This window comes from Lontra canadensis, unplaced genomic scaffold (assembly GCF_010015895.1).
Source record: "Lontra canadensis isolate GAN:19392208 unplaced genomic scaffold, GSC_riverotter_1.0 scaffold39, whole genome shotgun sequence".
NCBI lineage: Eukaryota > Metazoa > Chordata > Mammalia > Carnivora > Mustelidae > Lontra > Lontra canadensis.
This window is the reverse complement of record NW_022631033.1, coordinates 1,502,302-1,526,650: the sequence shown is the minus strand read 5'-3', so window position 1 is coordinate 1,526,650 and position 24,349 is coordinate 1,502,302. Positions and strand designations below refer to the sequence as shown.

The window sequence follows — 24,349 nt, the reverse complement described above, 5'->3', positions numbered from 1 at the left end:
TCCTGCTCCCGAAGAGCTCGGAGGACAGTAGAGCCCACGTGACCTCAGTCTTCACCACCGATCTGTGAGGCAGACAAGGGACAGGAGAAAACCGACGTGAAGTTTCGTCTGGCTGATGTATGACCTGGAGCTGGGGTATGGGAACAGCCGGCTGGCCATTCATTTCCAGAACATTCTGCAGCTGCTCTGCACCCAGGCGTGGAGCAGGGGTGTGTGAGGCCCCCTCCTCCAGCCCTCCCTCGCTGCCCACGCCGTCCTGACCGTCAGCATGGCCTGGGCCCCGGACCAGGCAGGCCGCCGCGTCGGGGCGGCCGGGTTAGCCCTCAGCAACCAACCACGTTCTCCATCGCCTCCGCTCCTGGTTTTCTAATCTGTTTTCAAGGTTTGGACTCCTGTATTCGACCCAAACTTTCAAATAAGTGTAAACAAATGCGCGGATAAAAACAAGAGAGAACCCACAGGAAGTTCCAAAGGAGTCCAGGGTGGGCACCCTGGCCCGCAGCTACCTGATTAGTAAGTTAAATTTGCAATAGAAAGAAAAAAACATCTGCGGTGGAGGCTTGAGAAGAAAGCAGCACATGGCAACGGGTGGAATTTAGCCATTTAGGCCCGATTCTGGGGGGAGCAGAATCTGTGCTTGATGGCAGGAGTGTTCCAGTTTTCAGAAGCGGGGGTCAAAGGCCGTTCCCGGGTGCCCTCCCACATGGGGGCATGCGGGCGGGACACGTCACGTGTCCATGCTTCCTGCTGCTGGCCCCACTGGGAGGTTGGGTCCCCACGCTCACGAACGCCAGGCTGGACGCTCTTCAGCTTGGGGACGCATGGGCTCCTAAGCGGATCCCCCCTTCGGCCGCCGGACCTTCTGCCCACTAGGGCTCTGGGCACAGGGCTGGTGGCTCTTCCCGGCAGAAGGGGCTCAGCACGGCTGCCCCCCCCCCCCCCGAGATGCTCCATTGGCCTCCAAAACCCTGGGCCACGAGACATCTGGCTTGACTGACAGTCTGGCAAAGGCCACGATCCCCTGAGACCCCTCCCTCCTCGCCACCAGGGGTTCTGGCCCGAACCAGAGAGCTGTCCCGACAGCTGTGCACTCTGCGGTCACCGCGTGGCTGCAGCGCCACAGCTTTCCGGAGATCCCGGCCCAGATCGGGGTGGGGCAGGGGTGACTGTAGGGCCCGGTGGTCGGTGGCCACACAAGGGAGCAAACACGCAGTGCGGGGGCTTGACGTGAGGGAGGGAGACCGTGCTCAGAAAGGCAAGTGGCAAGGTGGGGCAAGCGGGACACGGACCACAAGGTGAGGACGTCCGCCCACATGGCCGCGAGCCCTGAGACAGTCTGTCTTCCGATAGCACGTCTGGCTGCTTCTGTGGGAGCCTGCACGGCGGGTCCCTCCACTTTGCGGGTCACTGATTTTGTGGCTATGTGTGGTTTGGTTTGGCTTTTTTTTTAAAAGAGGGACCCTTAAATATAATTTTTTCTCTAATGATACACTTTGCTCTTTAATGCTCTAGAAGTCTTTAGTACTGACCTTGAGGGGAACACAGCAATGGCTCCTTTCAAACAGAAATGTGAATTTTTGGTATCATCCAACGGTTCCATTCTTTACACCATTCGGGGATGGCTCTACGCGTTTGCTGAGAAGAACGCCGTAACCGTCGTTACGGGTCGCAACACTTACGTGACACATGGTGAGGACAGGTGAGGTGGTGTGGGATGGGTTACATAGAAAGTGCTCTTGTGGACAGGTGACATTTGGCTTCTCTGGGTCTGGGGGACGTCAGGATGCTGTTCCTTGTCCTCGTGTTTCGGTGTCGAGAGTCACCCGGAGCCTTCAGTGGGGCAACGTCAGCTCGTGGCTGTGAGCTGTATCGTTTCCCACGTGGGGTCCCAACAGTCAGGCTGTGTCCTCCAGGAACGTAGCTACAGGGTCCACGGGAACCCTGAGCTTCCTTCCACGACGATGGCCACAGGGCGCTGTGCGTGGGCGTCTCCTGCCATGCTCTCCGGCGGGCGCACAGTGTTCACTGGAACCGTCTCCGCGCCGTGGTGACGGCTCACACCGCTGCCCCGCAGGGTGTGGCTGCCCGCAGGGCCTGGAGGAAGTTAGCTGCAGTGACACCCTGTTCCAGACAGCTTTCCTGTTCCCGACACGCACACCGAGCCCACGCGGCTCGCCGCAGGCCCTGCGGGGGACGTCCCCGAGTGGGAACTGGGGTATTGCACTTCGTCATGGAGCGTGACGGGGCGGCCTGGCAGCGCCGGCGGTGGCTGCGGCTGTGCGTCCGTCACACGACCTTCTTTGGGACTCGGACCACACGGGGGTTCGCACACGTCCCCCAGCGCGCATCAGCGGCTGCTGTCGAATTTAGTGGTAGGTTAATTTGCTCCTCTCGGATGTTTCAGCCTAGACTTATTGGGATTTTAAGATAAAAAATGAGGATACAACACATTAAAAAAAAAGCCAAATTCAGTGAAGACTTTGGTTGAAGTCAGGATCAGAGAATCTGGGACACAGAATGATTATTGTCTAATTGTATAATTTGTTGTTCCATGTTTCGTACAAGCGCATGGAAACGGTCCGCCTGGGGACAGGCGCGCCACTGGCCTCCGTGTGTGCATCTTATGCTTCCTCTTACTTCTCTGGGTTGTTTCCAAAGAGCATTTCACCTGAAGTAAATACATCATTTTTAAGTCTAAAATGCCAATACTTGCGAGTACGCTTGTTTTTAACGAGTACAGTGACTACAGGGAGAAGCATCATTATTGTCCCTTACTCAGGATTTAGGTATTTACTCAGGTAGAAAAGAACACTTTCAATACTCTGGGGAAGGAGGGTGCATTGATACAAGAATATTTCAGGGATTTTTTTTTTTTTTTGCATTTTTTCAAGGATATACATTCGTACTGATTTTTGCTTCCAAATATATTTTAAGGCTGTTTGGTAAAATATACCAGATATGAGGCTCAATTTACAGGGTTTTTTTCTTACAGGGAACTCAACTATTCAGCTTTAAAAAAGTAAAACTTTGAAGCTAGACATGCTTTACTACCAACTATGCCCCAATGAACCGAAGCTTCTGGAATGTGGAGTGTGAGGGGCGGGAAGCCTGGGGGCGGCCGGGACCCCACTGGGTGCAGCCGACGCCAGCGGGCGGAGTGGGGGATGGGTACAGGTAAAGTGCCGGTCGAGCTGAGGGAAAAAGTGCTACAGTGGGTAAGCGGGGCTGCGCTGCACGGAACCCCCAGGGCGGCGGGGAGGCCTGGGTTTGGGGGGACACACCCGCCTCCAGGTGCCATCCTGCTTTGGCCTGGCGTGACGGCGGGAGCCCAGAGCTCGGGGTCGGATGGAGAAACGCGACAGGCTCTTCCTCCGGAGACGTGTCGGAACAGGGACACGAGAAGCGTTGAAGGGACAGCCACTGCACCTACGTCTGATTGTACCGACGGAAATCCTGCGCATTTGAATCCTTCCTGCTTTTCTCTGGTGCCAATCAGAATTCTTAAAACTTACCACTTTTCTTAGAGTCTACGGATGGGAATCATATGTAACCTTTTTTTTTTCTTCGTCACGTCTAAAACAGGCAAGAAATAGATTCTTGACTTTAGCAATACTGCATCGGACAAAAGAATTCTGGAAAGATACGAATGTAAACTACATTTCTTCTTTACCATTCAAACTGAGATACTTACCACTCACATTCATATTTCTTAAACTTTGTACAACATCACAACTGTCATTTTAAACAAGCAAATTTGGGGGGCACCCTGGAGAGGGAACGGATAGAACAGTTTCAGGATAGAGGTACATCTGTAAAAAATCCCACGTACAGAAATGGGGACACGTAGAGCCGAGACAGTGTGATGTAAGGTACAAAGGAACAAGACCTACAACGAGTTCGGCGTCAGAAGGACGGCCACGCCGTTTCTTTCCAGACGCCTGCTGGGGACACCAGCCTTGCGTAAGACTTTGCTCTCTCTTCATGTGTTGCTCCCTTGTGTGAATGAACCGGCAGCGGATTCTTTGATGGTGTAGACGCGTGCTGGGCATCGTGAATGGGTTCAGACGCGGAATCCCCTGGGCTTCTGGAGAACGGCATGGCAGGGAGCCGGGGGCCTGGAGAGATGGCTTCTCATCACCGGAGACTTGGCACAAGGACCCTGGTGAGGGGTCAGCTGGATTTAGGGAGAAGCACCCCCAGGTGGAAGGGGGCAGAGGGGTCTGTCTTTCCTGCCCTTCGAACTGGAGCACCTTCCCCGGGGGGTCTGGTGACCGGTGAGATGTACCCACTGAGTTTGCTGTTTGTTACTCTTGCCTCTAGCTATCGCACGATTTATAAAAATATAAATAACAAAATGTCAGCCGGGTTCCATCTCTCGAGGTGTTTCTTGTTATCCTCTGAGAACAGAGTGGCCCGGTGAGTGTCCCCATGCGTCGCCATCAGAGCTGACGGAGAGTCCGACCTTCCAGGGGAAGACAAAGAGGAGGAAGCTGTTCTCGCCGCGAGCTCGGCGAACTGCGGAGTCCAAGCATTCCAGTGCGCGCGCAAGAGAACACGACGGGCGGCTTCGGCGGAGGAACGGGAGGGAAGTTACCGGGCCGGTGAGAAGCTGTACGAGCATTTTGTTACAAAGCAGAGAGAGGACGGTGGCGAGGGCCGCGGCCGTCCCTAGAGACGCGTCTGGGCCTCGGGAATGTAGATCTCGATGCTGTCCGCGCGCTCCGAGGCCGAATTCTGGCGGAAGGACGCCGCCCTCTTGGCCGCCATGAGCCGCCTCCGGGCCTCTTGACGCTGTCTGTCCGGCAGGTCCAGGGACTTTTCCCTCGTGATGGGAAACTTCCCTTTGGGGGGCTTCTTTGGTATCGGAGGGGGCACCTTTCTTTCTTCCTGAAAAGCATCACAAGTCAAGAGTGGGGCCATCAGAGGACAGCAGCACCTGCCCATGAACCCGCCCCAGGCGGGGGTGACTACGAGTGGCATGAGACACCCCCCGAGGGCCCGAATTGGCCCGGCCCCGTGGCCCACCCCACGGCCTGGCCGCCTGCCCAGTGGCCCTGCCCGTGATTTCTCACAGCCTTCCTCGGTGGGTATTGGGGTCTGGTGACGGCGTCACACTTAAGGAACTCAAACCCGCCCCCGAACACTGCCCGTGTCCTCGGTCTCTGCTTTATTCTGATGTCGTGCTTAGGGTAGCGGACTCTGCCGTCATCGAGCATTGGCACACGCCTGCCATCCAAGGTCTTGAGCACCCGGGGGAGTGTGGCAGATGACACTTGACACCCCTGTCACATGCTGCGGTCTTTTCTACGGACTCCGGATTCTAAGGGCCTTCCTGGAAACCATCTTACGTGCGGGGCTATCAGCCAAATCCCTGTCAGGGCCCTAAAACCCTTGACGTTAACTAGATGGTACACAGACGCACATGATTACTTCATGCTCTTAAAGAAGTCACGAAAACAGGTGTATGCCTTTTCTAGAGAGCTCCGGGCCACAGTCGTGTAGCGCATGTGGTATGTAGTGCTTGTTACTGTTCCAGAGACGCGTCTGTGTCCCAACCCTGCCGCGTCACTCACTGCACGCCCTAACCGGAAAGGCTGGCCTGGAGGCGGACTGTGCTGATGGCAGAGGGCTGACAGGGCTTTACGGAGTCGACTGGCCCCTTCCCAGGAAAGGGTGCCTGGCACAAGGCACCAGAACCCCTTACTTGTCTGAGCAGACGCCTCGTTGTTGGGGGAAACTCACCCCCACTCTCCCTCCAGCCTCTACAGAAACCCAGAGGGGCTGGACTGTGGGCACGTTGTGGGGAAGACACGCGGGGCAGACACCAGTGGCCAAATCTTCCACTGCGAGTGTCGGCTTTGGTAGGAAGCTTGCTTTGCTGTCTGACACTTTATTCCCACGACTTATTCTAAAATGGCTCGGACCGAGATGTTTTTAAAATGCAGGGGGTGTGGTGCTCGTGACTTGGTCAGCCGGAGTGGCTGACTTCCAGTTTTGGCTCAGGCCATGATATCAGGGTTGTGGGATCTAACCCTGAGCTGGGCTCTTCACTGGGTACGGGATCGGCTTGGGATTCTCTCTCTCCCTCTCCTTCTGCCTCTCCACAGATTAAAAAAAAATAAAATGACTTGGACCAGAAGCAACACCTTCTTCCTGACTCTCGGGCGGGCATCTATGACGATGGGGTGACTGGTTCACTAAGACGTTCAGCTCTCTCGGAAGTTGGTTCCTGTGCCGGGCACATGACCACCTAGCTCGTCTCTGCTTGGGAGCCTGGAGTAGGGGCTGCGGGAAATACACGGGAGCAGCAGCTGTGGGGGGACTTGGCCGTGCATAGGGCCTTCAGCCTCCAGTATCCCGGGGTAGGGAGGGCTGACCAGGTGGCCGCAGATCTACAGAGTGGACTCACTCAAGAAACATAAGCATGGGGCCTCTGTGCTGTGAAAGAGCTGCCCATCGTCTACACCGGGGTGTCCGCCCCCGGCAAGAGACGGTCTTCAGCTAGGGGCCATTCCCTGTGCGTAGCTCAGGCAGGAGGGATGGTATCAGCTGTCAATTACAGAAGAATGAGAAACATGGGAGGGTTCCTGCCTGCCTTTAGACTGCTGGCTGAGTTCTATTTTTAGTATTTTATTATACTAAATACTAAATAAATACTAGTATTTATTATACCGCTGTACTTGTGACCTTCACTTCAAAACCAGAGCACTGATGGGACTTGCTTACCTATGCTGTACGGCTCACAGAGCGCCGACGGCTGCCTACTCCGCTCTGCCCCACTGTCTGTGTGGTTTGTCACGGTCTGCAGTGGTGTCAACGGCATCGAGCCCAGAACTCCAGGATGGCGGGGGGCACCCTTGTGGGCACGGCGCTGATGGCAGTGATGGCTTCTGCTCAGGCTCCCCACATGGCCATCCGTCCTGTACTACAAGCTACAGCCACGGCTTCCAAGCACGCTGGGTTCGTGTCATTATTTTATTTTGACAATGTCTACCTTATGTTTACTTAGATCATCTTTAAAATGTGATAGGAAATCAATGTGTTTATTGCTGGTTCAGACCCACATGTTAGTCCCCTAAAGATGAAATCCAAAGGGAAGATGTGACCTTAAGGGTTTAAATTCAACGGACACGTTCAGGTACTTAAGGGCGAGGCTGGGAGATCTAGAGGGAGTTTTAATCATCAAACCACTCACTGAAGCTTGAAATGCTTTCTTGGCTTCGGCTGGAGATAAGCAACTGAAATGTTTATCTCAACAGGAAGCAGTCACTGTGACCAGACCTGACACACCCCTGTGGAAAAGCACCTGCGTATGATCCCAGCAACGGTGTGAGGAGGACAGATCAGAGGGCAGACCTTGCATGAAGGGAGACTCTAGATCTGCTTGTGGTTTGGGGCTGAAGCCCAAGAGAGCCAGCAAGAACGAGCCTCTGACACCCGGCCGGTGACTCCATCCCTCTGCACACATGTGCCCGGTGACGGCTTGATGTGGGGTCACTAAGCTGAGACTAGGAGCCCATGGCATGGAGCGTGACTCCTGCAGCCGAGCCGGGGTGGGGTGCGAGGACGCCGGGCAGAATTACCTTCCTTTCCGGCGACTCGACGACGTTCCAGCCGCCGAGCTTCAGCTGGTGCAGCTCGTCGAACTTCATGCTGACGTCCTCGACGGAGAGCTGCAGCATGTCCCAGTAGCCCGCCAGGTCCTGGGACGTGGGTCTCGGCATGGCGCTGGGGTCCTGCCAACACACGAGCACAGCTTACAGCCCACTCTTCCCCGCACGTACCTTTTAGGGCCTCGGGTCAGGGAGACGCCCGGCTAATTCAGACTCCGATGCAAGTGTTCGAATGGGCTCGTAAGGGCCCGGTAAGCTGGCACAGGTATCTGCTGACACACTGCACGTCCCCAAATATGGACAAGCTACAAAGTGTGTAATCCCAGCTCTGTGACATTCTGGAGGATGAAATGCTGTGGGGACAGTAAAAGGATCAGAGATTGCCTGGGGCTGGGGGGAGGCACACACGGGTGGGACACGGGCGTTTTGGGCAGGGAGACTCTGCATGATACCATTCACATCACGGTACGTTCGTCCAAACCCACAGAGCGCACGACACCAGGATGACCCTCATGTGCGCCCTGGACTCTGGGTGACGGTGACGTTGTCATGAAGGGTCTCTGACTGCAGCAGAAGCACATTCTGTCGGGGAAGCGCGTCATTTGTAGGGGCGGGGGCATGGGAAATCTCTCTCCCTTCTCAGTTTTGCCGTGAACCTGAAACCGTTCTAGAACAACAACGCCCGTTAAAGAGGATACGTGAGCTACGTTCATTCCTTGCTTCCTTTCGAAAATGCTTTCTTAGGTGACGCTCAAAGTTTCCCGGCGCTGGGCAGTTCGTAAAAGCCACGAGGCAGCCGCATCTTCGGTCTCCCTGCGGGGCTATCCAGCAGACTGGTGCCCAGGACAGGGACACGTGTTCTGCAGCGGTGGTGAGGCTGGGCTTGGAGCCGGTTCTGTGCGCTCTGGCACATCTCGGCGCTACATCCCACGGCCAGTGCGGCTGCACAGATGCGGCCCCTGTTTGCTGTGCCCCCGCAGAGGGAGGACGGGGACGCCCGTCCGAGGCAGGTGCACCGTGGATTCACCGACAGGTCCCGCACGCACAGGGGAGGCCGCAGAGCCGCACGCCAGCCCCAGGCGCACGCCGTCCCAGGGCGCCGGCTGCATCCAAGTCGGACGGCTTTCCGAGATGAGCGCCCCCGTCCGCCCACGTCCCCTGCACGTGCGAGGCTGGCTGCTTCGCACTGTACCTGCCTACAGGCACAGGGGCTGGGACCCCGGGTTAAGTGTGTGGGTGTCTCCACGGGTGGTGTCTTTGATTCAGTGGGAAGCGATCTCAGATTCAACTGAGAAATTTTGGTGAATTTGCTTATAATGTGCAAATTTCATCTGACTTGCGAATTGTTCCCAGTAAGCCCCACATCCTTTGCCTGTGTCAAAGGTCCGATGGACTATGGTCCATCAGGAGGGTGAGACAGAGCTCCGCGGTGCTGGAGGCTGGGCATCTCAGCTCAGGCCGGTGTGGACGAGTCCTGGGGGGGGCCCTTGTCCAGGTGGCTGATTTCTGACTGTGTCACATGGGGGGGCGGCTGCGGGCTCTGTGGGGTCCCTTTTGTAAAGACACTAACCTCATTCATGGGGACTCCACCCTGATGACCTCATCACAGCCTGAAGGCTCCATCGCCTGACGTCATGACTCTGGGGGACACATTCAGTCCACATCACGCTGGCCTGACACCCTTATCAGAATGATCGCTTGGCCCCCAGCCTGCCGTGTGCGACCCGCCAGCAGCCTGTGCGGGTGAAGGTCAGGGGGAGTGAGCTGTGTGTCCGTGGAAGCCGGGGGGATACGGGCATCGGCGAGGGGTACAGCCAGCCTCCAGGGAAGTGTCTTCGTGGGGGCAGCTCCGTCCACCAGCCATGGGGGCTCGTCCCCTCACGTGTGGAAGCCTGACTCATTTGCCACTCCTGAGGAAAAACAGCATGACTGTGTGATAGCTGGGGCCGCCATTTGGCAGTGACGGTGACGGGACCGGACCCTGAACATGCTTGCGGCCATCGGGAAGGAAGGGGGGCGGGAGGAAGCTTCTCACACCTGGGAGGCATGTTCCATCTGCACTGGAGTTTTGAAGGGGGGCTGTGGAAGTCTTCTGAACAACTTCACCAACCCGACGAACCTTTGCTTTTTGTGGGTTTGGGAAGGGGGACACCTAAGCGTGTCTGCAGGAGGTGGCACAGTGACCCTGCCCATCTCTGAGGTCAGGTTGCTGGGCTCTGGTCATGTCCTCAAAGGGAAAAGCTAAGGAGGTGCTCCTAGCAAGATGCAGGCTCCCGGTGACCCAAGAGTGGACATTGTCCTGCTCTGCTGCTCTTGAGGCAGGGGTGCGGCTGTGTGCAGCCACCGGGCACACCCAGGCTCTGTACCCCGTCCTCTGCCCTCTCCTGGGTGGGGATGGCTGCATGCCCATGGTGGGCTGTGCCACCCCCCTCCCGCAGCACAGCGACACAGTGCCGTCTTTCTCCGCTAAATTCTCTTCTGCAGAGTTCGGTGGTTTGTTGGCCCGGCCGGCAGAGGCCCCACAGCGTGGGCTCTAGCTCCCGTGTTCCCAGCTAACTAACGTCCTCCAAAGGGCACATAAGGGACGGTGCCGCTGCTGGCACGTAGGTCTGGAAGGGACTACGCACTCTTCCCAGGCCGGCTGGGGATGCCGAGCTCCTGGTCCATCCGGGAAGCCCGTGTTCCGTAGGGTACGAGGGCCATTGCTCCCACTCGGTTCTGCGCCCCGTGACGCGGCCAGTATCCGATGCCCTTGCCTTGGACATGCTGTTTTGCTCTCCATCCGGAATGTCTGGGCTCTGGCTTATCTTCTGGGCTCATTCCTTTGACGTGAAACTGGTCAGCCGCCTAAGTCCTCCAGCTAACGACATGGCGTCTGCCTGCGCCCCAGCGTGTCTCTCTGGCCAGGCCGCCTCAGACAGCCACCCCTCCTGCCCCCCCTGCTGCAGGCTGGTTTGGGTGGGTGGGTTTTTTTCCCCCCTCGAATCCTAGATAGAATCCAAAACAAAAGGAAGCAGCCACACTGTGTATATTAGAGCTCAGAAAAGGACTTTTTGAAGGTTAGGATAAAAAATGCAACTGGACATGTGTAAGAAGCATCCAAAATATTAGGATGGATGATTTAAAAATCCAGTATTAGCTGCTTCTGGCACACAGGACGTGGACAATTTATAAGCTCGAGTAACATTTTTACATGTTTTTACTGCCTGTTAGGTGCGGTAGGTAGTGAGTTCCTAAAGACGGTGAGTACCGATGCTTACCCAACTCAGGTGACACGTACGGAGCTCAGTAACTGCCTAAATCTGTTCCTTTAAGGACAGTCATCAGACAGGGAGAAGCAGGACATGCTCCCCAAACACCACAGCTGGGCACGTCGTGGCCGCACGTCCCTCTCAAGGCGCACGGACGCTTCCTGTCCCCACTTCCTAATGGGGGTTATGATCTCCTGTCCCGGGAGACACGGGGGCCACTTTGTACATTTTGGGATGAACTCCAATGGGGTTAACTGGAAAATACTAGAGAAAACATACTTTTAAACAATCCTAATCAAGAGGGTAGTCGGCAGCTCTGGTGCACTCTGCCTCCTTTGATGTGTGAGAACATTTGGTAAGTTCGCGTCTCCTTCAGGTTAAAACAACAAAACAAAGTCACATCGTGAGCCCCATCGCTCCCATGGTGCACAGACCTACTTGCATTTTAACGACAAGTTTGCGCTGAAAGAAATCCATGTATGGGTTTATAAAACAGTCTGTACAGTGATGTGAAAGCTCCTTAGTTACTTCTACAAAAAAGTGACACGGCTACGTGCTTTCATCAGACAAAGAACGTGTGTGCACGTGTACACAGAAGCCGTAGGTAAGCGTCAGCCTACGTGTGGGTGTTCTTTCTCTTCAATGTTCAGAACAGTGAGAGCCAAGTTTAAAGCCAACTGGGCTGTTCCTGGTATATTCTTTTCTGTCCTGACTATGACACAGAAAGCCCCGATTACTCTACAGTCTCTCCCAAATCTCTTTGAATGTCGCTGTTCATGAGTTGAGTCAAGCCGCCCCTCGTCGCGGTCTTTGTCTGGGACATCACCGCTGTTCCCATCCCCGCCCTCCTAGGGTCTTGGGGAGGTGGACCGGGCAGCGGAAAGGCACCCTAGGGCTCTGGGGGGCTGTCCCCGTGCCGCTCCTCCTCTCCCCCAGCACGGCCTCACAGTGGCCTCTTCAGAACCCCGAACCCCAACCCAGGACGTTGCTCGAATTTGGTCCCTGCTCTGCAGGCCCCAGGAGCCTCCGACAGAGCAGCGCGGAGACCCCGCCCCCCTCGGCTGCCTCTAAGGGCCGAGCACACCTGAGATCCGCTCACCATGTTCTGCTGGCACAGCCAATAAAACTGCTGGAATTTCTGGGACATCAGAAGCTGCGCGCTCCCCACGGCACTCCTGATCTTACCAAGAACTGTGAACAGAATAAACAAAACACATTTAAAACTGAGTCAGCAAGAAACCAAAAGCAAGAGTGATGCACGGGGAGTCAGGTTCAAATGCCCGAGTGAGTCTCCCCCTTGTCAAAAGTTCGAATTCGCTGTGTGGGGCACGGCCACGGACGGAAGCTTTTTCCAGGCCGGCCCGTGTCGGGTTTAGAGGGAAAGGCGATGACGGGTAAGTACTACCAGCTGTGAGGCTATGACTGGTCAGTGCTGGGACGAGTGTGGTCTGGAAGGGTGGTCTATACCGCAGGAGGCTCTTCTCCTAGTGACGCTGCTCAGGGGAGCTAGAAGGTGAGGCACAGGTAGGAACAGAAAAGACATTGAGTCCTTCTTACTTTTTATGGCCTCCACAAAAATGAAGATGTTAATTCCTAATTTCTAAGAAATCACATCGGACTTGGTGACCTCATTGGACTCATGGGAGTTGTCTCTGGGGCTCTGAAAGCGTCTAGCCCAGAGGGAGGAGCTGTGCAGGGAGAGGCTGTGGTGTGTTTGTGACCCGTCATCTCCCAGCCTTGGGCTCTGTCCAAGCTCCTGCCACCGGCCGCAGGGCCCCGTGGCCAGCCAAGTCACTGTCACCGCGCTGGGCTCCCATCACATTCGACTCACCAACTGATTCCCCACGGACATTTGTAGTGACGATGCCCTCGTCCCCCGGCTCCCGTGACCCCACTGTGACATGACAGGAAGTCTCCAAACGATTTCTAAGTCATATGACTTTAAGCAATCAAACACCACTTTTTAAACAAGTAACTGCTGTAGTTTTGTCCACGGAGAGGACTTAACACACTGAAGAAGCGTGGGGTGACCACTTCGGGATGGAGTTCGGGGAAACGCAAGCCTGTGTGTGTGACGTGCCGGGTCTCTGCCCCAGTCCTGTGACCTCTGGGTGGCTCCAACGCCTGCCACCTCCGTCCCCCGTCCTCACATGGACCAGTCCTTGCCAGGCGTTAGTGCCATAATCATTTGGGAACTAATAGCTTCAGTGGATCCCAACTCAGAATACTCTATAAGCATTTGGGAATCTGTGGGGACCCGTTTCCTGCCTCCATACCCTGAGCCCAGGCCCCCCTCCGTCCCTGAGACACAAATACAAGTTATGCACAGGGTTTTGGCAGACCGGCGTCGTGGAGCTGGAGCGGGTTGTCCCCACTGGCTCACTTCTGGCTGCCCTGCGGCTCTCCTGCAGACCCTCCGGAGTGCACGTGGTGAGGAACGGAGGCAGCCTCTCCGGGGGCCAGGGGCTGGGCCTCGACCTCGGGCCTTCCCACCAAGAGCGCCACGGGAGCCTGTATTTCCGAACGGCAGGTGGGAGGTGGTTACAGAGGGGCTGCTTCCCTGGAGATGCGTCCGTCCTGGAAGGGGAGGAAAGAACCGTCGCCCTCCCACGCGGGCTTGCACAGACCCACCATTTCTGGACTCCCGGCCCATCTCAAGAAGAGCGTGGACTAGAGCTCAAGGCGCACCAAGGATGAGCTTGCGTCCCCCAGCTTCTTGTCTGGAGGGCTGTCCTGACCATACCCCTGGGGGCGCCTGTGCCGGTCCGCGGGGCACACACGACTGTCGAGGCCTTGTAGGTGTCCACAGAGGGGAAACCTGTCCAGGGGAGTAAACCCGGCTCCCCCCACAGCCCCCACCATTTTCCAAATGCAAGTGACTATAACCCGCGGCCTCTAAGCCGAGCGCCTGGGAGACTCCTTCAGTGTGTGTAGACCCCGTGTGGAGAAGCCGAGCGTTCCCCAGACAAGCCCCGCCATTGCTGTGCTCCCCCCGGGGCCTGGCGCCGGAGGAGAGGGCCAGAGACCACGGTGGGGACAGGCCTCCACACCCATGTGACCAAGTGCTACGAAGCGGTGCAGAAGAAGTCCCAGGCATGGCCCCGTGGGTGGGCCCCAGACGTGTCGTGGGCACCAGCGGTCCCCGCAGGCAGTGGTAGTCCATTCCCTCGAAAGCGAGGTGCTGGAATCGGGCATAACGTGTCCTTAAAATGATTTTCTCCAGAGTAAGACGATGGACTTCAACGCTTAATTCAATTTGTCTTGTTTTCTCATCTGCCTGTGAGGACCTCCGCTTGCTGCTCCCCAGAGTTTTATTATGAACAATTTCACACACACGCAGGATCTGAAAGGAAGGCGTCCGCATCACTGCGAATCAGCAATTAGTAGTTCGCCATGCGCGTGTTTATCTTCCTGAACGAGCTGAAGATAAGCCGCAGCCAGCCCGTCCGTCACCTGCCGTGTCCTGTGCCACTGTCACGTCCTTATCATTCCGAAGGCGAGAGGCATTCCCTCATGCGTCTAATTCTGCGTCGCTTCTCGAATATTAACAAGGTGAACACGTGTGGCTTTAATAAAAGTGAATAAATTAGAAAACACTGTGGCATCCTTTCAGACTTAAAAAAAAATGTTTTCATGCTTCTTGATCCCCAGGCCCAGGTGTGTTCTGCCAATTTGTTTCGAGAGGAGCTTTCCTCCCCACAGACCCTCCTCCTCGATCTGATTTGCCAGGCAGCAGTGGGCCTGGAGTGGTGGTCAGGATCTGGGGTGGGGGGAGCTGGTGGGGGAGGGGGAGGGTGCTGGGGTTCAGGACTGAGTGTGCCCTGAGGACAGGTGGTCGGCAGGTGTAGCATTAGGGCGGGGGGCAGCAGTGGGGATGGGGGGCAAGTGCTGGGATGCGGGGAGATGAGCAGGAGCAGGGACAGCAGTGAGCAGGTGCAGGGACAGGGGTGGGCAGGTGCAGGGACGGGGGAGGGCAGGTGCAGGGACAGGGGGTGGGCAGGTGCTGGGACGGGGGGAGGGCAGGTGCTGGGACAGGGGCATAGGCTGGTGCAGGGACAGGGGGTGGGCAGGTGCAGGGACAGGGGTGGGCAGGTGCTGGGACAGGGTACGTGGGAGTGGGTAGGTTCAGGGACGGAGCGGTAGACAGGTGCAGGGAGAAAGGTGGCGGGACAGAGTCAGAGCATCTCCTAGGAGGGGTGAGAGTACTTTCCCCTTCATTCACATTTTGATCCCCAAACTGAACGTGTTTCCCCAGCTCTGCTCTCACTGCTGCTGGGCAGGGGTGATGCCAGTAGTGTGGAGTTCGCGCGTGTGACCCCTGTAACCTGTAAGACTTGACGAAAAGATTTGGAGACACGGGTTTTGATCAGGCTGTCACTTCAGGAAGACATAGAAGCGATGACAAAAGTGCTCCTTGGTAGGGACCAGGTTCCCTCAGACGGTAATTAGAAGTCAGTCGGTTTTATATAACTTGGTTTTAGTCCCTAATTTTCATATTCTTCTTAAAATGTAGTTCAACAGAAGTACGAACACAAAGCACTTCAGTTTATAGCCTTAACTCAGCATGGGTAGACGGCACGCTGCGTGGGATGCGGGGTTAGTCTGAAGGGTGCAAAATGGCCGAGGCTCGGGAGAGACGGGGAACGTGGCGGAGAAGGTCACGATGTGAGTGCTAACGGCGAGAGGGTCTGCCGCTGGGCGAGCGGGACAGTTTCATCCGGTACCTTTAATGCGAATACCTTCCCATAACTGCTGAGAATTGGAAGTGAAAGATTCAATTTATTCTTTTCCACTGTACTCCCCTAATGTCGTCATAGTCCCGACACTTGGTTTCCAGAGCCGCAGGTGAGCGTCCGCGCTCCCAGAACGCGGACTGATGAAGAGCCGGACGTGGCGCTGGCCTCCAACGCGCAAGGAAGTTTGATTCGCTCCCTCGCTCCCTCTCATTTTTCATACGTCCTCTAGAATTTCCAGTTCTTTCTAAATTTGCTATGAAATGCCAGGACATTTACACTTTCAGAAGCTGAAGTGGATTTTTGTAGAATTTGCATCGTTTGAAAAGATCACGGGACTGTTTATCTCCTCTCGGGTCTCTTGGGCTCCCCCAGGACCGGTTTCCTCCAATGGAACAGGTGCAGGAAAATCACTGCGCTGACGTCCCCCCTGCAGGTCTCACGTGTCGCCATTCTTGTGTTTATCATGCGCACGTGTCTTTGCCCACTCCAGTGTCCCGTGGCCCTTTGGAGCCTGGCATGTGAGGGACATCTCCCTGGGCACCTACCCGGGCTGCTCGAGAACCTGCAAGCCCGTCGGGAGGCCGGCGGCGGCAGCTGCACAGTCGGCTGGGCCCCAGGGCTGGGGCGGCCGCGGTCATGTCTGATTCTAGTTTTCATTCCTCTGCTGACACGAGGCGTCCACCAAACTAAAAACACAGGGGTGGCTTCTCTCCGGCCCCTGTCCTCCTTGTGCCCGTGCACTCAGGGTGGCTCTGAGCAACATGTCCCTCTTTCCCGTGCCTGCTTCGTTGTCTACGAGCTGGGCGTGGCCCCGTCTGGAGGTCACACCTGGGAGCCCGGGGTCCCCCTCTCTCTGCTGGTAAAGGGAGACCCTCAGACGAGGGAATCGCTTAAGCCCCCATTTGGGTTTAATCTAACTAATACAAAAGTCCCCAAATATGAGTATAGTAATGGTTTCCAGTCCTTCCAGGACAGGTCTTTAATGACTTAACAAGAGGAAGGCCGCACGGACATGACTAACTTGCACCGTATTTACGTGGGCTCCTGAAGCTTTTCATCGACCACACAGGGCCAAACGGGTCTCACTTCAGCCGGTCAGCACAGTGAGCCGCGACGATAAACCTACAGCGTGGAAGAAATCAGTGCACGTGATGGGAGCTCAGAGTTCTGCTTTAACAAGCCAGATTAACGTAATCTGCTTTTTAAAGGTGGCCTCACCAGTAACCTTCTGTTCTCAAAACGAGTGCAAGAATCAGAGCTGGTTTTTTAACACTTCTTAGGGAAACACCTCACGTTGATTAATAGGGCGCCGGTTTCAGGTGCGAAGGGCACAGAAGACCACAGCCAAAGTGTTGTGTCATCTTCGTCCGCAAAACGGTCACACGTCTGCACAACTTCAGGAAAATAATTAAGAAAATCACAGAAAGTGTCAAGTGCGTCTACTCTCTGTTCTCTGCAGCCGAGACTTCCAGCAAAGCCGTCACGTTTAGTCACGAACCAGGACTGGGACCAGCGCACACAAAGCAAATCATTAGTTGAACTCTCCAGGCCGGGCAGGGGGGTGCTCCCAGGCCCCCATGTGAGGGTGACGGGAGGTCTGGGGGTTAGATTCGAGCGTTTATGAGGGTGTGACAGGAGCGTGACCGTCCCCGTCCCTGACGACCGTCCACCTCGTTGCTCCTCCAGTTCCTGCTACGTCTCCACAGCACAACCCTGTGCCAGACACGGGCGGTGAAGGCAAATGCAGCAAACAGCATCACCGCACCCAAGGAGCCAGAGACCTCCCATGACAGCAGAGGCGCGGCCCCGGGAGGACTCCGAAGCGTCCTGTCCTCTGAGGAATGCATGTCCCCAAGGGCAGGCAGGTGCCGAGTCCATGTCAAAGTGAAGTTGCTCTTAAGGAGCCTGGAGACAGGGGCTCCTGTCCATGGAGGGGCTTCCCCCATCCACCCCTCTGCTGCCCCTGCCGTGCAGCCGAATCTGACGCCCCTTCGAGGCCCAGCATCATGCCACCGTCTCCATGAAGCCGTCCTGGAATTTCCGCTGGTGAAAGCATCTCACACCTGTGAGTTTCTTAAGCTCCCATCTGCATGTCTCCCACTACACGGGGGGTGGGGGAGGTTCTCCACTCGGTATACATAGTTCTGTCCCGGTCTCACTGATCCCGGGCATGGCAGTCCGTGTCTCCACTGTTGGTCACTCCCTGTCAGCCTACGGTCTGTGGGGTGGCAGCTGGCTCAGGCATGTACTCAGGAAGTATCTGTTGAATGTTTACAGCAATGAGAGAATCCAAGAAGATCCCAGAGCTTCAGGAAAGGTGTTCAGGGAAATGCAATCAAGGGCAGCAGAAATTTGCTTTCTGCTACAGCTCATTGAAGAAGAACGTGCTTTCCAGATGCCTCCGGTTAAGGCAGCCGGAGTCTGAGTACTGTATTTCCCATGAGGATGGACTCTCACGGCCGATCGGGGGTCACTGCTGGCCACTGAACGGAATTCCATATAAAGTAGCTTTATAGCACTGTTCCCAGAACTCTCCCGAATGCCCCCGATGACAAGATAGTCATGACTTACCAGGACAATGCATCAGGGCTGAAGCCTTCCAACTATTAGATCTTTTGTGTTTAGTTTGAGAAGGAATTTGCCCCCTTTTCCCTCTTCATCTCTGGTGGCCAAGCAATGACGAGCTAAGCCTCCATTTTATCTGCCCAGGGATTCTGTCTGGAGCCCAAGCAGGTGCCGCAGCCACCGGAGACCAGAATGAAGCAAACGGCCAAGGACTGGGACTCGACACGCTCTATGCTAGGGCAGAAGGTGGTCCACAAGAGCACAGACAGGAAGGAGGCGATGCGGGGAGAGGGTGCCCAGTAAAGGGACTCTGGGATTTGATAGCCTCCAGCAGCCCAGTGATGAAGCATAGCTTTTGACAGGAGACCATCCTGACCTTGCCTCTCGACTCCCTCCCCATACTCTGTGGGATCTGGGGTGAGATGCCAACCTCCTTAGGCCCCGGTGTCCTTATTGTTAGGATGGCGACGCTGCTCTCCACGCACCCCAGCGCAGGGCGGTGAGCACTGAGGGAGGTGTGCAGAGACCTGCCCACAAGATCTGTCCTGGGATTCGTGCTCGGTACGTCCTGCTGTAGGGCTCTCTTCTTTTTAAAACAGTATCCCTTTTGAAACTAGAATTCTTGGAAAATAACATTACATTATACTAAAGTACGTTATTTTTAAGGGCATGTTAAATATGGAAAATCATGGTAAGGTAACGAAAGCTCTGGGCCTCCTTCCAAACACAGCAGCGGCTAGTGTCTCTTGTTGTCCTGCCCACAAAGGGGGACCAAAACTTCTTGGATGTGTCCTAAATGATGTAACATCAAATGATGAGAGGACCAATGCATAGACACATACGGAGCTAGAGCGGACAAGCTCGTCTTCTGCGGGGTTCTGCTGCAGGAGGGCGGGGACATGTCCTGGCTGACCACCCCGCGGGTCCGCCCGTCCCGGGCCCCGGAAGAATGCACACGGACCCCAGGCGCACAGCGGGAGCCCACAGCCTACTCCGATTTCGCATCAACTTAGGCCATTTACTTTTTCCAAGTTTTGTCTTTGTGATAAAGACCGTAAATCCCTGCAGCAATTAAGTACCGATTTTGCCAAGCAGAAACAGACCGAGGAGTGAGATGAGTGATTATTAAATATCAGAATTGTGAGTCATTGTTGCGCGGAGTGTACCCTGAACGGGTAATACATTTGGACAAACGCACGAGAGCCGTCTGAGACGCCCATCAGCCACAGCCGGGTGGGGGGCAAGTTCAAATGCTTCGCCACGGCCACACTTCCTCAGAAACGCCCAGGGTCTCCCACCCCCCCCAGTGAACAGTGTGTGTGACGTGATGCTGAAGAGAGGAGTGTGGGGGAGGAGAACTGGCGTGTGTCTTTCTTCCTAGGCCAACAGGGAAGTTCTGGCTGCGAGCGATCGACACGCCACTTAGGTTCTGGGCTTTCTGGACCCCAGGAATCACACTCTTACGTAAGTCCACATAATTTCATCATCGTCTTTCCACGTGCAGGGCGGACAGACCCTATCACAGCAGACATCGAGACATGTACGGAGGCGCACCATTCCCAAGGACACCAGCCATCCTTTGGAACGTGAGAATTTAGTCCAGCAAATGGACAAAGGCATTCATGGGAAAAGAAAAAAGAGAGCATGACTTGTCGAGTCGAGACACTCAGAAATGCCTCTGTGAAACCATATTCTGGTCAAGGCAATGTTAGTTCCAGGCAGGTGACAATTCCTCTCGGATCCTTGGTCTATCCACAAAGACAGGTGGTGTTTGTTTAGAAATCACATAGAGCAACTGTGACAATGTGCAAGACAGGATTCTTCGGGTCAGTGGGAAGCAGGTGAGGAATGAGGGCTGCTGTCCCTTCTCTCCCGAGAGGCAGAGGCCCGTCAGAGCCAGAAAGGGGCTGGAGCAGTTGTGCTCTGCGGGCCTGGTCAGGAGGTCACACGGACTCCCTCCCAGCACGGAGATGGGGAGCTGGGCGCACACTGCCATGGGGCTGGCCGGCTCAATCTCTACTCATCTCAACCTTCTCTTTGGCATAAAGCCAACTCAAGGGGCGCCTGGGGGGCTCGGTCGGTTAAGTGTCTGACTCTTGGCTCCAGCTCAGCTCATGATCTCGGGGTCCTGAGATGGACCCCGGGTGAGGCTCAGTACTCACTGTACTCACTGTGGGGTCTGCTTGAGAGTCTCCCTCTGCCCCTTTCCCTGCTTAAGCTCATGTTCTTTCCCTCAAATAAATAAATCTTAAAAAAAAAAAAAAGCAAAGCCAACTCAATTCCTTGGAAACACGGGGTAGATTCTGGAAGCCAGTGGGCATCCTCCATAGTCAGTCACTGCGAGAGTTCAGGAGGAGAGGCACATGGAAAGTTCAACCACACCACCCACGCCGCGGTCAGTGCCCTCAGGCTCGCGATCTCACAAGACCCCAAAGGGTCCCCTTGAGCATGCCGCGGCGCTTCTGCCCCTGCCTTCTGGGAGCTGAGCCCCTGCCCGTTGCCCGCTCGTTCTACTGACCAACAACCGGTGCTAAGAAGCCTGGGGAGGGGGTGAGCTCTTACTTTCCTCCGAGAGGTCGTTCTCCTCTGCGTCTCTCTCCACGTCCTTACACCAGCCTTCCATCCTCTGCGTCTCCGTGTGCAGCAGCTTCACAAACCACGAGCCATCCCTGCGGCACGGGGACATCCTCCCGGTGTCCGCTGTCTCAATGGATGGCTCCAGCCAGGGGTCCGGCGGTGGAAGGTTGGCAGTGTCCGTGGGGGTCCTGTAGTCCTCTCTGTAACTGAAGAGCCCCTGGGTCCGAACAGTCCTCACGGCCCCATACTGGGTGGGCGTGCTGGGCTCTGAATGCCGCTGGAAGGATGGCCCAAACTGCAAGCCTTTGTCCTCCATGGTGACGTGTCCTGGGAAGCCCTCCAGCTCCAAGTCTGCTTGGACGGCGGCGGTCACACTGTTGGAACGCTTGAAACGCCCATGTCTGTGGGGAGGGAAGGAAGAGAGAGGGGAGGCTTTCGGAGCTGACTCTGTAGCGAGCCCACACCTAGCTGGTTGAGGACACGCCTGCCTATGGCGAGCACAGCACTCTCGGGGAGGACATTGTCCCGTCCTTCAGCTGCTATTTCGGTATTTCAGCCGCGAACGAACGTTGGGTTTTGTAAATAATTAACCTCTCACATCTACCCAAGTCTCAATGCCTAAATAACGGCTCTGAAGACGGACGGGCACTGCAGGGAGCAGTGAGGATGATGCACTCTGTCACCCGCAGCTGTGGCGCGGTTCCTTCCCTTGACAGACCTGCCCTGTGCTTCGCGGATGCATCAGGAAGGCTGGGTCACGTCCTTTATGTAAATAACTTCTGCACCCCCACGTTTCAGAACGTGAGTCTCTTCTCCTACCTGAATAACTTAATATTATCCCTATTAAGTCTTTTATGCAAAAAAGGAATCCAGATTCTGACCTGAGCAGGCTTGTGTGCCGGAACGGCCCCCAGGCCCACGCAGCCCGTTACCGAAAGGATGGGCAGGAAAGGGCTCATGACGGGAGTCCGGACGCTGCGGGTGAGAACCCTCTGTGTATGGGGGGAGGGGGCTACTCCAAGCAGATCCCTAACTCTGCATTTGGCTTCTCACCAACAGAGCCCTCCTCTGGCAACAGCTGTGTCTGCAGCTGGCTAATGAGTTTGCCACTTGGTGTCTTTGCTGGAGGCAAAGGAGGAGAGAAGGAACCCATGATGGGAACGGAAGGCTGGAGGGCGGCAGGTCCGGTCCCCGCGAAGAAGCTGTCTGCGGTCTAAGTGCTCTCCAGGGAAGCTGGGAAGCCAGTAGCTTGTAGATTTCTTTGCAATCAGAATCTTTATTGGCTGGGTCCCAGCGCCCACCATGATGAGCACCGTCCCCCAGGACTACGTGCTAACTGACGTTGCAGATGTGACAATCCTCTCATTAGATTAGAGTTTTATGAAATGTACAAGATGCATTTTTTTAATACAAAATAATCATCTTGTTCTCGATACAAAAATCACACTACCGTCATAGACACCTCTGTATTTTATAGTTTGAAACCATAATATGCTAAGGTCTTAAACTCCCTTCCTTCTCTTTCTCTTTCTGTCTCTGTTTTACTTTTAACATTATTAGGTAAGGAGATGTGCACCCAGTTCCACCTCAAGCTCCCCCGTTCTCCCTCTGGGGGAAGAACTCTGGCTCTCAGGTCCATCAGCCCCTCACTGCCCAACTTCCTGGGCAGTGAATCACTTGAGAAAGAATTACTCCCCTGCCTCTCACAAGAACAAGACATGAGCAGATGTTAATTCACACTTGAACAGTATAAACTGCAAAGTGTAAGTATTTGACCCCGTTCCCACACACGGCATGATCACTGATGGCCAGCGGGAGCTAGACGTGTGCAGCCAGGCCCCTAACAGATCACTCTCGCTGGGGACGTCGTGTACCGCGCTAGGGCTGAGTTACCGCTTCCCGTCTTCCACCTGGACGCCGACAGAGTGGTACTCCCGAAGGCCCCGGCTCTCCGTGTCGGAGTCTGTGGCTGTTTCCACCTAATGTGACACAGAATATCTTATTTTAGAACCGAGACAAGGGACCTGGGCAGGGACTGTTTTCTGTGTGTGTGTGTGTGTGTGTGTGTATGTGTTCATTTGCTATAACTAATTACACATTTAGTTAGTGCAGAGATGCACTTGACCCCGTAAAGTCACAAAAAAGGGGAAAGCATTCATAACGGTGTAATTACATTGCTACTGTGTTTCATCAAATTTCACATGACTACTTGAACTCAGCATTGCACTCTGATCTCTCAAATGTATGCAGATGAAACTGCTTAGTTCCGCTAAGGCAAAAAATAGGCTTTGCTGGATTGAGTGATTACAGGACTTAAAAGCTCTTATCACGTGCCGCAGTGAAGAAGGTGAGTACCACAGGAGCCAGAGGGAGCGGACAACCACACACGCGATTTACTAGAGTCACACTGGTGGCTGCGTCCACGCACAAAAACACACGGAAAGGAATTTCAGCGTGCACTGGGACACGGAGGCCATCTCCCTGCTGCCCCTCCACACAGGTGTCTTGCATCTGCTAATGGAACTGTGCCCAGCGAGGCCGTGTCAGAACCCCGCAGAAGCCTCGCACTGTGCACGGACCCTTCCTGTGGTTCTTTTTTTTTTTTTTTAAGCTTTTTTTTTTTTAAGTTTTTTATTTTTCTAGCGTAACAGTATCCTTCCTGTGGTTCTATCTGCCCAAATTGTCTCCCAAACCCAGGAAGTGCTGTGGGGCCATCCGCGGGGCAGAGGAACATGTGAGGGGTTGCTGGTACAGTCCGTTTTCTAAAACAAACAAACAAACAAACAAACAAACAACAAAACCCAAACTCGCGGCACAAGAAGTCTGCGAAACCGAAGGTTAGTTTAACCGTAAAGATCATCCCGGCTGCTGCGACGTCCCTTTCCTGCATCCCAGGAAACACTACCTACTGCAGCTGGGGGACCTTGACCCTAGTCGGAAATGTCACACCTAAGTTGTAAACCACATTTTCTCTTAAAGACATTAGTGATTACCATGAGGACAAGATACAAACCACTCGGCAAACCATTCTGACACCCTGTGGGGACTTTGGAGAGTCGGTGACTGTACCTTGTGGTTGCCCTATGGCCGAGCTCAGGCCACTGAGCGCTGACCTGACTAGTGGCCGGGAGAAACAACACTGCCAACACCGCTGTTTGTTGCCGGCTCAGCCGGTGCCAGGCCTGCGCCAGGAGCGTAGTAAGCGCTGCTGCGGGCAGCGCCCACGACACCCCTGCTGTGATCTCCTGCCACTCCGAACAGCTGAGTCAGAGAAGGTGAGTAACTTGCCCAGGGGTGCACAGCTCGCGGGGCGCAGAATGAGGATGCACGCCTGCGTCTGTCTGACTCCAGCGCCGCGCTCTGTTCTGCTGCTCTGTGACCAGAATAGAGACAGCCGGACCTGGGGCTCCTGGTGAGTTCACGAGCCATAGAGCATGGCTGGGCACACCCCCTTTCTGACTGGCAGCACCTCGCACGCACACAGGGAGGTCACACCCCCTCTGTGGTGCGTGGTTGGACAGCAAGATGAGGACACAGGTGACCACAGGAGGACAGACGTTCTGGAGTTAGATCTGGAGCCTGATCTAACCTTGCTGCTGTCTATGCG

General features: G+C 55.2%; 1 protein-coding gene across 2 annotated transcripts in view; it reads right to left on the bottom strand.

Moving 5' to 3' along the window:
* Positions 1-4,590: 4,590 nt before the first annotated feature.
* Positions 4,591-24,349, bottom strand: part of DLGAP2 (DLG associated protein 2) — a 707,896-nt gene continuing 688,137 nt past the window's right edge. For both annotated transcript variants that reach the window (XM_032869809.1, XM_032869810.1), the window contains 5 exons: positions 22,636-22,721; positions 20,728-21,143; positions 11,964-12,055; positions 7,584-7,736; positions 4,591-4,887 (listed from right to left, as the gene is read on the bottom strand). In XM_032869809.1, the coding sequence (XP_032725700.1) occupies positions 4,669-4,887; positions 7,584-7,736; positions 11,964-12,055; positions 20,728-21,143; positions 22,636-22,721 (966 nt within the window). In that variant the 3' untranslated portion in view covers positions 4,591-4,668. The remainder of the gene's footprint in view (positions 4,888-7,583; positions 7,737-11,963; positions 12,056-20,727; positions 21,144-22,635; positions 22,722-24,349) is intronic.